Source organism: Chiloscyllium plagiosum, chromosome 9 (assembly GCF_004010195.1).
Source record: "Chiloscyllium plagiosum isolate BGI_BamShark_2017 chromosome 9, ASM401019v2, whole genome shotgun sequence".
NCBI classification, from domain to species: domain Eukaryota; kingdom Metazoa; phylum Chordata; class Chondrichthyes; order Orectolobiformes; family Hemiscylliidae; genus Chiloscyllium; species Chiloscyllium plagiosum.
This window is the reverse complement of record NC_057718.1, coordinates 14,611,225-14,627,687: the sequence shown is the minus strand read 5'-3', so window position 1 is coordinate 14,627,687 and position 16,463 is coordinate 14,611,225. Positions and strand designations below refer to the sequence as shown.

The following is a 16,463-nucleotide window of genomic DNA, read 5'->3' as shown; positions in this document are numbered from 1 at the left end:
GTCACAGGCCTCCAGTCTGAAAAACAACCCTCCATCACCACCCTCTGTCTTCTACCTTTGAGCCAGTTCTGTATCCAAATGGCTTGTTCTCCCTTTATTCCATGAAAGCTATCCTTGCTCATCAGTCTCCCATGGGGAACCTTGTCGAACGCCTTACTGAAGTCCATATAGATCACATCTACTGCTCTGCCCTCATCAATCCTCTTTGTTACTTCTTCAAAAAACTCAATCAAGTTTGTGAGACATGATTTCCCACGCACAAAGCCATGTTGACTACCCCTAGTTAGTCCTTGCCTTTCCAACTACATGCACATCCTGTCCTACTCAGGCAGTTAACTCGAAGAGTGGGTGAGTACTGCCAGCTCCAATGATTGGTCAGTACCATCCTTGAAGCAAATGTCCCCCCCTCCATTGTATGCAGCACCGTGAATTATCACAGACCTCTGTCAGGTTTCAGGCACGCTATCCAGCTGCTCCCAATGAAATCTGTGCGATGAAAGTTCTGCTCATGATCATATAAATAAATCACCATTGAAATAACTAGAACTGCAACATCCCAGAGCACTTCACAGCCAGTGGTGCACTCGGTGAGGAATAAGAGATACTAAACATGATGACTGAAGGCCTCTCTCGGATAAGACATTAAACACAGACCCCGGCCTTGATTTCTTGGAGACGTGTTAAGAGAACACCACGATGCTGTTCCAAAGAGTCGGGGAGTCCTTTCCAGTATCCCAGCCAATATTTATCTCAAATCGACGTTAGGAAAGGGCAGATGGTCTGGACATTATCACATTGGAGTTTAACCTAACTCTAATTCTAATCTTGCTGTTAATGGGAGCTTGCTGTGCACCGGTTGGCTGCTGCATTTCCTGCGACAGTAACTCCATTTCAAAAGTACTTTGTTAGCCTGAATAGACTTTGGGGCTTGCTGAGACTACGAAAGGAACCTTACAATAGACCACTTCCTTTTTATTTCTCTAAAATCAGATAGTAAAATCTAATCAGCCGATCCTTGGTCGGAGGGTAATTGTCAGCAAAGGTTTTAGCGAAGCTGTTGTTGGCCTGACCACACCATACCTGCAGTATAGTCACACCAGTGGGGAAATGTATTGTGAAGGTATTTGTGTACCAGCACTGTGACAACCTCGAACCTCAGGCCACACACTGCACACATTAAGCTTATCGGGCTTCCCCAGTATGGGGTTTGCTGCAGCAGTCTGACACTGGAAAATGCCAGGTACAAATAACCACAGCCCAGGCTGGCACATACACGTCCTTATCACTGGGGCGTGTTGTTGTTACTTAAGCCACAAACTCTCTCTCTCCCCCTGGTCCTTGAGGCACAAGGCTGCACGCTGAAATCCTTTTGTTATCACAGCTATTATGTAAAGAAGGAGAGGGAATTTGTATTTACACAGCGCTCCTAATGAATTCAGCGGCGCTAAGCCTCAGTTAAATGGATTACATGGATTTTACTGTTTGGGCTTTAGATAATTAATGGCTGCTTTCAATTCTAATTGACAGAATATAAAATGCCGCTTGTAACCTATACTCGCGAGGGATGTGCCCCATATTTGGATGTGACTTGCCTGCAGATGCGGTGCTGGGAAGTGAGGGAGTTACTGAGATGAAGCAAGGCTCTGGCACTGAGCTGCCTAAATAACAAGGCACAGCGTGGGGCACTTTCCTCCCATTTCACACTCACTGATACCTGGTACCCGCATTGAGGGCAGGTGTATAACACGCCGCTGTTGTGTTGTACCCACATAATAACTGAAACTTATGTGCCACCGCCCCCCCCCACCAACATAATGAAATGATCCAAATGGCTTCACAGGCACCTTACTGAAGCAAAATCTAGTCACTCAAGGAGATACTCGCTGAGCTAACTAAAAAAAAAGTAGCCAAAAATGTAGGTTTTAAAGACTACCTTAATGGGAGACAGTTAAAAATCACACCACACCAGGTTGCAGTCCATCAGGTTTATTTGGAAGCACTAGCTTTCGGACCGCTGGCCTCTTGTGCTTCCAAATAAACCTGTTAGACGATAACCTGGTTTGGTGTGATTTTTAATTTTGTGTACACCCCAGTCCAACACCGGCATCTCCCAATTAATGGGAGAAGGTCAGGTAGAGGGGCAGAGAGATGGAAGGAGCTCACTACTGGTGGTGGACTGATTAAAATCAGGGATGTACAAGAGGTCAGAGTCAGAGGAGCACAGATATCTCCTCAGGGTGTGGGATAGAAGGAGATTATGGAGATCCGGCTGGTGGGGTGAAGGTGAGGCAATGCAGGGATTGAAAACCATGGATGTGAATTCGATAATCAAGATGTTGGTTGATTGGCGTTAAGCCAAAGTAGGTCAACCAGCAGAGGAGACCCTCTGAAGAGAATGAGGACACAGAGTTTTGGATGACCTCCACTTTATAGAGATTAGAATATGAAAGACCAACCACATGTCCATTGGAACAGACAAAGCTAGAGGGTTTAAGTAGAAGGTGAGTTGATTAAGGTTAAAGTTAAAAATCACACTACACCAGGTTATAGTCCAATAGGTTTATTTGAAAGCACTAGCTTTCAGAGCACTGTTCCTTCATCAGGTAGACTAGCTCCGAAAACAGTGGTTAGCACTGCTGCCTCACAGCGCCAGAGACCCGGGTTCAATTCCCGCCTCAGGCAACTGACTGTGTGGAGTTTGCACATTCTCCCCGTGTCTGCGTGGATTTCCTCTGGGTGCTCCGGTTTCCTCCCACAGTCCAAAAATGTGCAGGTGAGGTAAATTGGCCATGCTAAATTGGCCGTAGTGTTAGGTGAAGGGGTAAAATGTAGGGGAATGGGTCTGGGTGGGTTGCGCTTCTGCGGGTCGGTGTGGGCCGAAGGGCCTGTTTCCACACTGTAAGTAATCTAATCTAATCTAAACCTGTTGGACTATAGCCTGTGTGGTGAGATTGTTAACTTTGTCCACCCCAGTCCAACTTTGGCACCTGCACATCATGAGATTGGGTTGACATTGTTACAGTGGTGGAAATAATTGGTCATAGTATTGGAATGACTGTGAGGTTAGACACACACCTCAAGGTAAAATGTGACATGAAGCTTGCAAACAAACTGGTTTAATCTCACAACTGTGGCAGGACCCTCCAGTGCAGAAAGAGGCCATTTAGCCCATCGAGTCTGCACTAATCCTTGGAAGAGCATCCCACCCATACCCAAGCTCCCCTGCCTTATCCCTGTAACCCCACATTTAGCCAGTCCAATCCACCTAACCTGCACATCTTTGGACAGTAGGAGGAAACTGCAGCACCCAGAGGAGACCCACGTAGATACAGGCAGTACATGCAAACTCCACACAGACCATTGCCCGAAGCAGGAATTGAACCCAGATCCTTGGGACTCGCAGGCAGCAGTGCTAACTACTAAGCCACCGTGCTGCCCAGTAGTTTAGAACAGAGTTTAGATTAGGAACCAAAAACAGTTTCAACCTTCCCAACTTCTAACTGGAGGAAATTTCTGCTCATGTGGATAAGACATAGGATGAGGTCAAGGATAGGACCTTGGAAGTCACCAGAGGTAAGGGTGCAGGACCAAGGGAGAGAAGTCATTGCAAGTGCCCCTCTGATTAGATAGATATGAAGGAACTTTGCAAGGGCAGTCCCAATTGGTTGGGTGACAGTGGAGAGCCACCGGAGGAGGATGCTTGATCATCTGTGTCGAAGAGGAGGGAACATGGGTTTAGTGAAGGAGAGGGCCTTGAACATTGGAAGTACACTTTGAGGACAAGATGAGATCAGAAAAACAGCGAGTGAATGTAGGAGAGGAATTGGAAAAAGATATATATGTTCAGGGCTAGGGAACGATAGGCATTAGAAGAGCTGGATGTAAGTTTGCTCACTGAGCTGTAAGGTTCATTTTCAGAAGTTTTGTCACCATACTAGGTAACATCTTTAGTGAGCCTCTGGTGAAGTGCTGGTGTTATGTCCTGCTTTCTGTTTATGTGCTTAGGTTTCCTTGGGTTGGTGATGTCATTTCCTGATCTTTTCCTCAGAGGGCAGTAGATGGGGTCCAAATCGATGTGTTTGTTGATAGAGTTCCGGTTGGAATGCCACACATCTAGGAATTCCCGTGCATGTATCTGTTTGACTTGTCCGAGGAGGAGGTTTGGCCACGAGGGCTACTGAAAGGGAGGGACAGTGCTGTCTATCTTAGTAACAGAGAAATCCATGAACTCCTCACACTTACTGCAGCAGGTGAGGGGGAGAAGGAGAGGATATTAGGCTATATTAGGCCATTCCGAAGTGGTCCCAACAAAACACAGTTGGTGACCTCAATCTGGCAAACGATTGCCCCCAGACATTTGCAAGTTAAAAGAAGGCTGCTTGTTCCATGGTGCATTTAATGTATTTCTTGAGTAATGGGAGCACCCAGGTTAATACCTGCTCAGTGAATCTCAGATACACGACAATGCTGGTCTCAGGGTTAAGAGAGTGGAGCAACCTACCCAGAGCTCCTCTTCATCCCTACACCCTTTAGAGGAAACATGTTTATATAAAAAAAAGTTCATGCATTCCTATAGTGCCTTTCAATTCATTCCAAAGTGAGTGAAGTACTTTTGAAGTCAATTTTGTAGAAGACACCACAGCTAATTCAAACACAACAAGCTCCCAGAAGCTGCAAAGCGATAATACGTAGATCACCTATTTTCTTGTGATTTTGACTGAGCAATAAATATTTGGCCTGGGCACTGGTTAAACTACCCCCTGCTCCTCTTTGAGATAATGCCATGGAATCTTCCACTTCCACTGGAGAGTTTTCTAGATGCCAGACGTACCAGCTGTTAGAAGTGAGAGCCTGGGTCGAGGGTTTTGGTGCTGAAAAAGCACAGCAGGTCAAGCAGCATCCGAGGAGCAGGAGAATCGACATTTCAGGCAAAAGCCCTTCATCAGGAATGAGGCTTGTGAACCGAGGGGATAGTGAAATAAATGGCGGGTGTGGGGAGTGTGGTGGGGCTGGGAGGAAGATAGCTGAGAGTGCGATAGGTAGATAGAGGTGGGGGTAACGTTGATAGGTCGGAGAAGAGGGTGGAGTGGATAGGTGTGGAAGGAAGGTGGACAGGTAGGACCAGTCATGAGGGCAGTGCCAATTTGGAATTTTGGAACTGGGATGAGGTGGGGGCAGGGGAATGAGGAGATTAGTGAAGTCCACGTTGATGCTGTGTGGTTGAAGGGTCCCAAGGCGGAAGATGAGGCGTTCTTCCTCCAGGCGTCGTGTGGTTAGGGTGTGGCAATGGAGGAGGCCCAGGACCTGCATGTCCTCGGCAGAGTAGGAGGGGGGCTTGAAGTGTTCGGCCATAAGCTGATGGGGTTGGATGGTGCGGGTGTCCTGGAGATGTTGCCTGAAGCGTTCTGCGAGTAGGTGTCCTGTCTCCCCAGCGTAGAGGAGACGCATCGGGAACAATGGATACAGTAAATGATGTGTGGAAGTGCAGGTAAAACTCTGATGGATGTGGAAGGCTCCTTTGGGGCCTTGGTTGGAGGTGAGGGGAGAGGTGTGGGTGCAGATTTTGCAATTCCTGTGGTGGCAGAGGAAGGTGCCAGGAGGGAAGGGTGGGTTGATGGGGACCTGACAAGGCAGTCGCGGAGGGAAGGAAAACGGATCGGGGTGGGGAGGGAAATATATCTGGTGGTAGGGTCTGTTTGTAGGTTGCCAAAATGGCAGAAGATGATCCAATGTATATGAAGACTGGTGGGGTGGAAGGTAAGGACTAGGGGGCATCTGTCCTTGTTGCAGTTGGAGGGGTGGGATTCAAGAGTGGAGGTGCAGGAAGTGGATAAGATGTGCTGAAGGGCATCACCGACCATATGGGAAGGGAAATTGCGGTCTTTGGAGAAGGAGGCCATGTGGTGGAACTGATCCTCCTGGGAGCAGATGCAGCGGCAGCAGAGGAATTGGGACTAAGGGAGAGTGTTTTTACAGGAGGCAAATGGGAGTCAGTGAGTTTGTAGGAAATGTCGATGTTGAATCCGTCATCATTGATGGAGATGGAGAGGTCAAGGAAGGGGAGGGAGGTGTCCGAGATGGTCCAGGTGAACTTAAGGTTGGGGTGGAATGTGTTGGTGAAGTTGATGAACTGTTCAACCTCCTCGTGGGACCACCCGTATGGGCCCCCAGCTATGCCTGTCTCTTTGTCGGCTACGCAGAACAGTCCATCTTCCAGAGTTACACCGGCACCATTCCCCACCTCCTCCTCCGCTACATTGATGACTGTATCGGTGCCACCTTGTGCTCCCACGAGGAGGTTGAGCAGTTCATCAACTTCACCAACACATTCCACCCCAACCTTAAATTCATCTGGACCCTCTCAGACACCTCCCTCCCCTTCCTGGACCTCTCCATCTCCATCAATGGTGACTAACTCAACAGTGACATCTTCTACAAACCCACCAACTCCCACAGCTACCTAGACTACACCTTCTCCCACCCTGCCTCCTGTAAAAATATTATCTTTTATTCCCAATTCCTCTGCCTCCGCTGCATCTGCTCCCAGGAGGACCAGTTCCAACACAGAACACACCAGATGGCCTCCTTCTTCAAAGACCACAATTTCTCCTCCCACGTGGTCAGTGATGCCCTTCAGCACATCTCATCCATGTCCCACACCTCCACTCTTGAATCCTATCCCTGCAACTGCAACAAGGACAGAACCCCTGGTCCTCACCTTCCACCCCACCAACCTCCATATATATCGTATCATCTTCCACCATTTCCGCCACTTACAAATGGACTCCCACCACCAGGGATATATTTCCCTCTCCACCCCTAACCGCTTTCCGTAAAGACCATTCCCTCCACGACTCCCTTGTAAGGTCCACGCCCCCTATGCCTCTCGGCACCTTTCCCTGCCACCGCAGGAATTATAAAACCTGCGCCCACACCTCCCCCCCTCACCTCTATCCAAGGCCCCAAAGGAGCCTTCCACATCCACCAGAGTTTTACTTCACTTCAACACGTCATTTACTCTATCCATTGCTCCCGAGGCGTCTCCTCTACGCTGGGGAGATAGGACACCTATGCAGAGTGCTTCAGAGAACATCTCTGGGACACCCGCACCAACCAACCCCATCGGCCCGTAGCCAAACACTTCAACTCCCCTTCCCACTCTGCCGAGGGCATGCAGGTCCTGGGCCTTCTCCATCACCACTCCCTAACCACCCGATACCTGGAGGAAAAACTAATCGTCCACCTCGGGAACTTCTAACCACATGTTTCCTTCACCAGTTTCCTCATTTCCCTTCCCCCCCACCTTATCCCAGCTCCAACCTTCCAACTTGGCACCGCCCTCATGACCTCTCCTACCTGTCCATCTTCTTTCCCACCTATTCATTCGACCCTCCTCTCCGACCTATCACCATTATTCCCACCTCCATCTACCTAACACACTCTCAGCTACCTTCCCCCCAGAATCACCCCCCCTTCCCATTGATCTCAGCACCACCTCGGCTCACAAGCCTCATTCCTGATGAAGGGCTCTACCCCGAAATGTCGATTCCCCTGCTCCTCGGGTGCTGCCTGACCTGCTGTGCTTTTCCAGCCCCACACTCTCGACTCTGATCTCCAGCGTCTGCAGTCCTCACGTTTTCCTCAGAAGTGAGAACCTGTCCCATTCCTCAGTACTAATGGTCTGCAAGTTGATGAACACAGGAATTGACCAAGAGAAACAAAACTGTCAACAGATTGTGTGCTTGTTGTGATGGATTTACAGAAGTTTGAATTTGCACTTTTGGCTGAGTCCTGATGGGTTGATCTCTCAACACTGCATTGATTGTTTCTTCCAAAGCCATCTGCCTGTGCCTCACTTTGCCAGCCTCGCGAACCATCCCTGCAACTACTACAGTGAGAGATTTTAATCAGCTTACCTCAAAACCCAACCATTAGCTTTAGAATGTGTTAAATGCTCTCTCGGACGGCCATGCTGAGATAATTAAGTGCCAGTTGCAAACTCGGAATTTTGCACATTGTAGCATTGACCTGGAAAAGGGAAGTTCACTGATGATGTGGATAATAGAGGCATGAATGCAGAATTCAGGAAGATTGTGGTTTCTTGCAACATGACAAGTTATTCTAAATATTTTTGAGGGATTTTGTATGGTCTCCAGAGACAATCTGTCTGATAGGAATTCTGAAGTGCATATAGAGATTAGAACCAACTAATGCAAACAATTGTATCTTTACAGCATGTCCCTACTGAACCACAGCTGTGACCCAAACTGTGTCATTGTCTTTGACAGAAAACAACTCCAGCTTCATGCAATTCGACAGATTCAAGCAGATGAAGAGGTAATTTCTTGTGAGGTGATAGCTGCAAATGAACATGTTGAGAGAACTCTGCTGCACTTGTGCTCCAAGTCCCATTCAGCCCTCTTTATGGCCCCACAATACCCCACCTGTGAAATCCCCTCCAACTGTACAACTTCCCTGATCCCTGTACGCCTCCTCTCCTGGCCTCTTGCTCTACCTTTGCTGGCTGTGCCAGTGATGACCTTTGGCATTGAGAACAACAGCTTGCATTGCCCTGCTATAGGAAGGATATTATTAGATTGGAGAGAGTTCAGAAACGATTGAGTAGGATGTTGCTGGGACTGGAGGATTTGAGAGAGGCTGGAGTTTTTTTTCACTGGAGCACAGGAGGTTGAGGGGTGACCTTATAGAGTTAGTAACAGTGAGGAGCTGTGTAGTAATCATCAGGCAATGAATAATAATAACCGAAACAGCACCAACAATGGCCAGAGCATATAAATGAAGAATCGTTCCTGTGTATTTTATTAAATAGCCCCACGCTCACTTTCTGGGAGTGAACATTCAATTTAAACAGGTGTCACAGGGTAATAATCCACACAAATGAAGGAAATCTAGCTCTGCGTTTCCAGTATAGACTGGTTTTCACTATCTCAGCCACAACAGCATCTTCTATATGTCATGTACCATTATTCAACCCAGATCTCGCACTTCCTTTGGAATACAACCATCCTGGGTTTACAGTTTTGCCTTTATTTAGGTGCCCAGAGTAAGATTATGGAGAGGTTTTTTTTGTGTGTGTTATTTGTGTCACATGCTCATCCTTGTGTTTTTTTTTAAAATTCGGCTATTATCTCTGTTGCCTACATTTCTGATCAAAGGTGACTAACGTGTGCCATAAACATCAAAGTTGCAACTGAATAAGCATCAGCAAGTCCTCGAGTACTGTGCCAAGTGAAACTCTCATCCTTTTAGGATGGCCTTTTTCCCAAGGTCAGGAATGGTCTCAAGTCTATGTGGGGGGGGGGGGGGGGGGAGGGTTGGTGAGGGGGGGGTGAGACAGTGGAAGCAAACTCCTTCCCTATACATGACCCAGCTATGGTTCGAACAGTTTGGTTAGTTTGTTTTCGGGTAAGAAAGTGAAAACTCTGTGCCACTGTCCTGGAGATGAAAGGCTTTTCATTAACAATACTTTGTCATTAATATCTTCAGAGGTCTCTGTGTATTTGAACTGAAATGCGAACAGAGCCTCCATCATGTGACCCTAAATGGGCCCAATCACAACAGTGCACACGATCACGGTTAAATTCCACCAGGACCTCATGGGGGAGTGTGTCTCATGGAATCGTCATAGAATCATTCAGCATCAGAGGCTGTCATACTGTGCACTGTGTTTAAGTCAGGTCTTTGAAATTACTATCCAGGTCTCTCTCTCCCTAGTATCTCCATCCACCCTTTCTCCAGAGCCCTGATTACTATTTTCCCTTTTCCAAGCATTGATCCACTTCCCTTTGGATAGTTCTTGTTGAATCTGCTCCCATTACCCTTTCAGGTCGTGTATTCCTGATCATCACGGCACGCTTCGTTAAACAGGCTCATGACCATTCGCACTGATTTGCCAAAAGTAATTGTTTCCGTGTAAAGATCATTCACCAGACCCTGCAAGCTCCAAAAACGAATGTCCACCATTAGCTGTGATTCTGGGATTGGAAGTCATTTACTAAATAATCTGCTAAGAGTTACAATGGAATCTGATGTATGGTCATCAGCTGGGCTGTCTGCGTGATGTATTTGCGACAAGCTGCAGACATAATTACACAGCACCTTGTTTTATATTGACAACTGAAACTTGTAGATACATTGCACCTTTTTTAGACAAAAAAGGGACATAGAGAGAGGCAATCTCTGCTGCATCCCCAACCAAACCCTGGTCTGAGAATTAAGATTGACAGTTCACTGCTCTTCCTGCACCTCCATGCTGATCGTTCACTCTTTTCTCATGGTGTCCCTTTCCTCACGTCTGTTTCTCATGTCTTCATTCTGATGAGTGCAAAGCTTTGCCTTCTTGTCACCTTTCAACAATGTTTAAAGGCCGACTGTAGTGACGAGTGACAGATTGAGGGGGGTGGGGTGGATGGAGTGTTAATAGGAGGTCCCATCATGTTGAAGCATTTGAATGACATTCACACAGGCCACTGTTTTGACTATAAGTGGGTTAATGTTTCCATTTAAGGCAGCAGTCAGAGGATTTCCTCAGAGTCCTAAGATATTAAAACATTCCATGTCCATCTGCAACAAACATGGACAAATTCAGGTAGGAGAGAATCTAACCATCACCTCTTTACATTCAATGGCATCATCATTGCTTAATTTCTTACTATCGACATCCTAGAGGTTACCATTAGCCAGAAACTGAACAGAACCAGCGAGGTGAACATTGTAGCTGCAGCAGCAGGACAGAAATTAAGAATTAGCAATTAGCTCAATTTCAGACTCCCCAAAGCCTGTCCACTATCTACTAGGCACAAGTCAGGGGTGTGATGGAATACTTCCCACTTGTCTGGATGAGTGCAGCTCCAACAACACTCAATGCCAGCCAAGGTGAAGCAGCCCACATGCTTAGTACCACATCCACAAGCACCACTCCCTCCACCATTGAGGTTCAGTAGCAGTACTAGTGTGTACTATCTACAAGATGCACTGCAGAAACTCACCAAAGATCCTTTGACAGCACCTTCCAAACCTGCAACCTTACCACCTAGAAGGACAAAGGCTACAATGACATGGTTAACAGCACCACTGCAAATTCCCCTTCAAGCCATACACCAACCAGGATTGGAGGTACATTGCTGCTCTTTCACCACCACTGGATTACAGTCCTGGAACTGCCTTCCTAACAGGACCGTGGAAGTCACTACAACCGAAGGACGGCAATAGTTCAAGAAAGCGGTTCACCTTTGCCTGCTCGAGGGCAATTAGGGATGGGTAATAAATATTGGACTTACCCTGCGGAGACCATATCCCACAAACAAATATTTAAAGACGCTGTGTTCATAGACTGAAGTGCTGTTATCACACGCTGCTGGGTTTGACCTTAGGCAAGCTTCCGTGATGGCAAAACTCAAAGATTCGGATGGAATTTTAAAACGTTAAGCCCTTGTTTTGTTTTTCTCTACAAGATCCATCTTCAAAGTGCTGTTTTTTCTGGGTGAGGAAGAGGCAAGGTACCTTTTCACTTTCCTGTCTTTATCACCCTATCCTTAATCACCCGGTAAACTATTCATGCAGCCTTTGAAGTTACCATTGTTATCAGGATAATGAGGTGCTCAGTGGCAGCTAGCCAGGCAGTTACTCACCCGCAGTCAAGGACAACCTGAGCAGTGCCTTTACCTGGCCCTGCACCACATGCACACAACAGAAGCAGGGAAACTGATAGACTGACTTGCAGGCAGCTTTGTGACTGGCTACAGCAGTATCTCATTGCCCATTGCCTTTGAACTTTTATAGCCTCCGTTATGAATACAGTTGATGTTGAGATTTCTACAGTGAGCACCTCAGGACTTGGCATGACCTTGCGTTCAGCTTTTGTTGCAGCAGTGGTGAAGCTGAGGCCAGGCTTGAACAATCTGAAAGCCAGGCACGTAAAAGGGAACCAGTGGTTTGTTGAAGAGCCGAGAGCCGCGCCAGTTCTTCCCCTGGTGTATTAAGAAGAAACTCTTGCATTTATGTAGCACCTTTCATGACATCCTAGCTTTCAGCCATTGAAGTGTAGTTACTGTTGGAATGTAGGATACACAGTAGCCAATTTTTACACATCAATCTCCCACAAACAGCAATGTGATACTGACCAAATATCACATTTTCTTTGATGTCAGTCAAAGGGTATTGGCTATGGCAACGTGCATCACTTCCCTATACTTCTTCGTAATAGTGTCATGTGATCTTTTACATCCACCCGAGGGAGAACGCAGGGCCTTGGTTTAACTTCAGAAAGGCAGCATCCAGAACGGTGCAGCACCACCTCAGTGTGGCACTGGAGTGTCAACTTTGAGTTGGAGTTCAGGTCACTGGAGTGGGGTTTAGAGCCATGACCTCCTGACTCCAGGGTGAGTGCAATATGCAATGTCCAAATCCCAGCATGCATCTTAGTGATACTGGCTTCCTGCATGGCCTCGGTCTCTTATATAGGGGATGTGCTTGAGAAGCTGCAGCCACGTCACAGACAGCACTCAGCTATTCATTTCTCACATTTGGGTGGCACGGTGGCTCAGTGGTTCGCACTGCTCCCTCTCAGCACCAGGGACACAGGTTCGATTCCATCCTCAGGTGACTGTGTGGAGTTTGCACATTCTCCCCGAGTCTGCGGGGATTCGCTCCGAGAGCTCCGGTTTCCTCCCACAGTCCAAAGACGTCAGGTGGATTGGCCATATTAAATTGCCCATAGTGTCCAGAGATGAGAATAGTAAGTGGAGTAGCCATGGGAAATACAGGGATAGGGTAGGGAGGTGAGCCTGGGAAGGTTGATGTGGACTCAACACTGTAGGGGTTCTATGATTCATTCCACTCTTGAAACAGGTCCAAACTGCAAAGATGAGAACTGGAAGACAATTCAGATTTTGATACTGATTTCATGTAACCCAGAACTAGAAATTTTCAAATCTCTGCTGCTAGGGCAAATTTCCTTCACAGATAGCAATTAACCTCTGACTGATCCCACACAGGAGAAGATAAACACAGCCCCAGCTTAACAGATTAAAGTTTTGCACATTTTACAGTACAAGATCTCTGAATGGTAAGACAAAGTCACCGAAAGTTTCTTCCCTGAATTTAAAAGAAACATTGTGCTGTGAGAGGAGAGATCAAAACTGAGCCCCCATCTGCCTGGTTGGGATGTAAAAGATCGCATGGTGCAATTTTGAAGAAAGTTAGGGGAGTTATCCTTGGCGCCTTGACCAATACGTATCATCCCATTAACATCACCGAAGCTGATTATCCAGTCGTTATCACATTGCTGTGAGTGGGGGCTTGCTGTGTCCAAACTGGCTTCCACATATCCGACATTACACTTCCCAAGCACTTTATTAGCTGTAAAACATTAGGACATGTCCAGTAGATATGAAAAGTGCTATATAAATGCAATTCTCTCTTTATGTCATAGAGCTGTACAGCACGGAAACAGACCCTTTGGTCCAATCCATCCATGCCAACCAGATATCCTAAATTAATCTAGTCCCATTTGCCAGCATTTTACCCACACCTCGCTACATCCTGTCTATTCATAGACCCATCCAGATGCATTTTAAATGTTGTAATTGTACCAGCCTCCACCACTTCCTCTGGCAGCTCATTCCATACACACACCACCCTCTGCATGAAAAAGTTGTACCTTAGGTCTGTTTTAAATCTTTACCCTCTCAACTTAAACCTGTACCCTCTCGTTTTGAACTCCCCTATATTACAACAGCAGCTACACTTCCCAAGTAGTTTATTAGCTGTAAAACATTAGGACATGTCCAGTGGATATGAAAAGTGCTATATAAATGCAATTCTCTCTCTATGTCATAGAGCTGTACAGCACGGAAACACATTAAGCTATTCACCTTATCCATGCTCCTCTTGATTGTATAAACCTCTATAAAGTCACCCCTCAGCCAGGAAAATGGGCCAGCCTCTCCCTATAGCATTAACCCTCCAAGCCAGCAGCATCCTTGTAAATCTTTTCTGCACCCTTTCAAGTTTAGCAACATCTTTCCTATAGCAGGGAGACCAGAATTAAATGCAGTATTCTAAAAATGACCTAACCAAAGTCCTGTACAGTTGCAAAATGACACCCCAACACCTATACTCAATACTCTGACCAGTAAAGACGAGCGTATCAGATACCCTCTTGACCATCCTACCTACCTGTGACTCCACTTTCAAGGAGTTATGTTTTTCAATCACTTAAATCAATCATTCGCATTTCTCAGCAATAAAGTAATTGAAGGTACAGATTGCTGTTGTGTTATGATAACTGTTATTCAATCTGACACGCTGAGAGTTGAACTAAGGGGAATCTGCGAGCTTTTTTAGGGAAAAAAATATATTTCTGAGGTAGCACCCTGAGAGTGGGGAGCCTGTGGAATTCTCTGTCACAGAAAGCAGTTGAGACCAAAACATTGAATGTTTTCAAGAAGGAGTTAGATAGTTCTTAAGGCTTAAAGGGTCAAAGGGTATGGGGAGAAAGTGGGAACAGGTGACTGAGTTGGATGATCAACCATGATCACACTGAATACAGCTGTAGGATTGAAGGGTTAAATGGCCTACTCCTGCTCCTAATTTCTCTGTTTCTATGTTATTTGGTCCTTTGAGCCCACTCCACCATTACAATCATGATCCTGACAGATTTCCATGCTTTAATAGTTTGGCATATGGTATATTGGGACTTCCAGGAGTGTAACCCAACAGTTCTTGTCTTCGTCAGCAGGTCCAGTCTTCCCCAGACACGGGCGGGACTCCACTCCCAAGATAAATGTGCCGAAAGGACAAGGTTGGGAAAAGGCAATCTGGTCTCTGTTTGAGTGCAGATCCCCATGGGACACCAGTCCTAAATAGAAGAGCTGTGTTTAGTGAATGAACACAGAATGAACTACATCTGACATGTAGATGGTAATCTAGCACCACTCTGTAGGACAAGATGTCAGCTTGCAGATGGATTGCAGGATGTTGGCAACTAACCCCAACTTGGATTTTATTTTAGATAATAAGAAATGTTAGTTATTAATGTTTAGGCTCAACTGTTTGTGTTTCCTTCTGCCCTCCAGCTGACCATTAGTTACATTGATGTGATGGCCACAAGTCCAGAACGTCGGAGACAGTTAGAGACGCAGTACTGCTTTACATGTGATTGTGTACGATGTGAGACAGCCGACAAGGTTTGTTATGTCTGAGTTACTTGGGGAGTCGGTCGTGTCAAGGTTCCTGATTCTTGTGTTCACATTTTATCCACAGCTTTGCTTAATTCTGTTTGAAGGCCACTTCACCTGTTCCATTGGCTCCGGTGTCTTGTTGCATTAGGCCTTAAACGCTTAAACAATCGTTTATTGACTCTTGCATTGGAAAAGTGCGATGCTGGAACAGGTTGTAATGTCAGGGAAGGAGAGTGGGAGGTGTTGTGGGTCAGGATTCATCAATGTTGTTGCTCACGGGAAAAATGAGTTTACATCCCGCCCTCAAGTTGATGTGATGAAAGTCTTTTCCATCGTTTTCATTTTTGATTATAAATATTTGATGTTGTGTCTGCCGTGGTTCACGTCTGTATCAGGACGTTATGGGTTCAAGTTCCACTCTAGAGACCTCAGGATAGACCGATACCCCCATGTGACACTGAGGGGGTGCTGCTTTGTCACGAGTGCTGTTTTTTAAAATGTAAAAAGGCTGATGTGGCAATTATTAGATCTTACTGTATCATAATCAATTGCTGAATATCCTACAACAGCAGCAGCACTTTAAGAAGTATTTAACTGGCTGTAAAACACTTTGGGGACAGCTAGTGATTGCAAAAGATGATATATCTTTCTCTCCATAATAGATTATCTCACAGTACTATTACAAAGAGGAGCAGGTCACTTCTTCCCGGAGTATGAACTAAAATAAACCCCATATCATCTGGTCATTATCACATTGACATTTGTGGGGGCTTGTGTATGAGGTGTGAGCTTACTGAAACATATAAGATCTTAAGGGGTCTGGACAGCATAGCTATGGACAGGATGTTTCCCCTTGTGGGAGAGACCAGAACATAGCAACACAGTTTAAAATACAGGGTCTCCCGTATAATTTGGAGGAAAGGGAAATGTTTATTCTGAGGGTTCTGGGCCAGTGAAACCTGCTTCCCCTATCATCCCCAATCATAATTAGTGCCGAAATAGATAGATTCTTGACCAAATGATAAAGACACCATTGTCCCAGAGGGCGATAGGACTGCTTTCTCATTACAGAGAGGTGAAAACAATGACTGCAGATGCTGGAAACCAGATTCTGGATTAGTGGTGCTGGAAGAGCACAGCAGTTCAGGCAGCATCCAAGGAGCTTTGAAATCGACGTTTCGGGCAAAAGCCCTTCATCAGGAATAAAGGCAGTGAGCCCGGAGCGTGGAGAGATAAGCTAGGCTCACTGCCTTTATTCCT

At 46.2% G+C, this 16,463-nt stretch overlaps 1 protein-coding gene across 5 annotated transcripts in view; it reads left to right on the top strand.

Moving 5' to 3' along the window:
- The window catches only part of smyd3 (SET and MYND domain containing 3), a 796,202-nt gene that overhangs the window by 661,187 nt on the left and 118,552 nt on the right, over window positions 1-16,463 (top strand). For all 5 annotated transcript variants that reach the window (XM_043695426.1, XM_043695428.1, XM_043695427.1 and 2 more), the window contains 2 exons: window positions 8,235-8,337; window positions 15,099-15,209. In XM_043695426.1, the coding sequence (XP_043551361.1) occupies window positions 8,235-8,337; window positions 15,099-15,209 (214 nt within the window). The remainder of the gene's footprint in view (window positions 1-8,234; window positions 8,338-15,098; window positions 15,210-16,463) is intronic.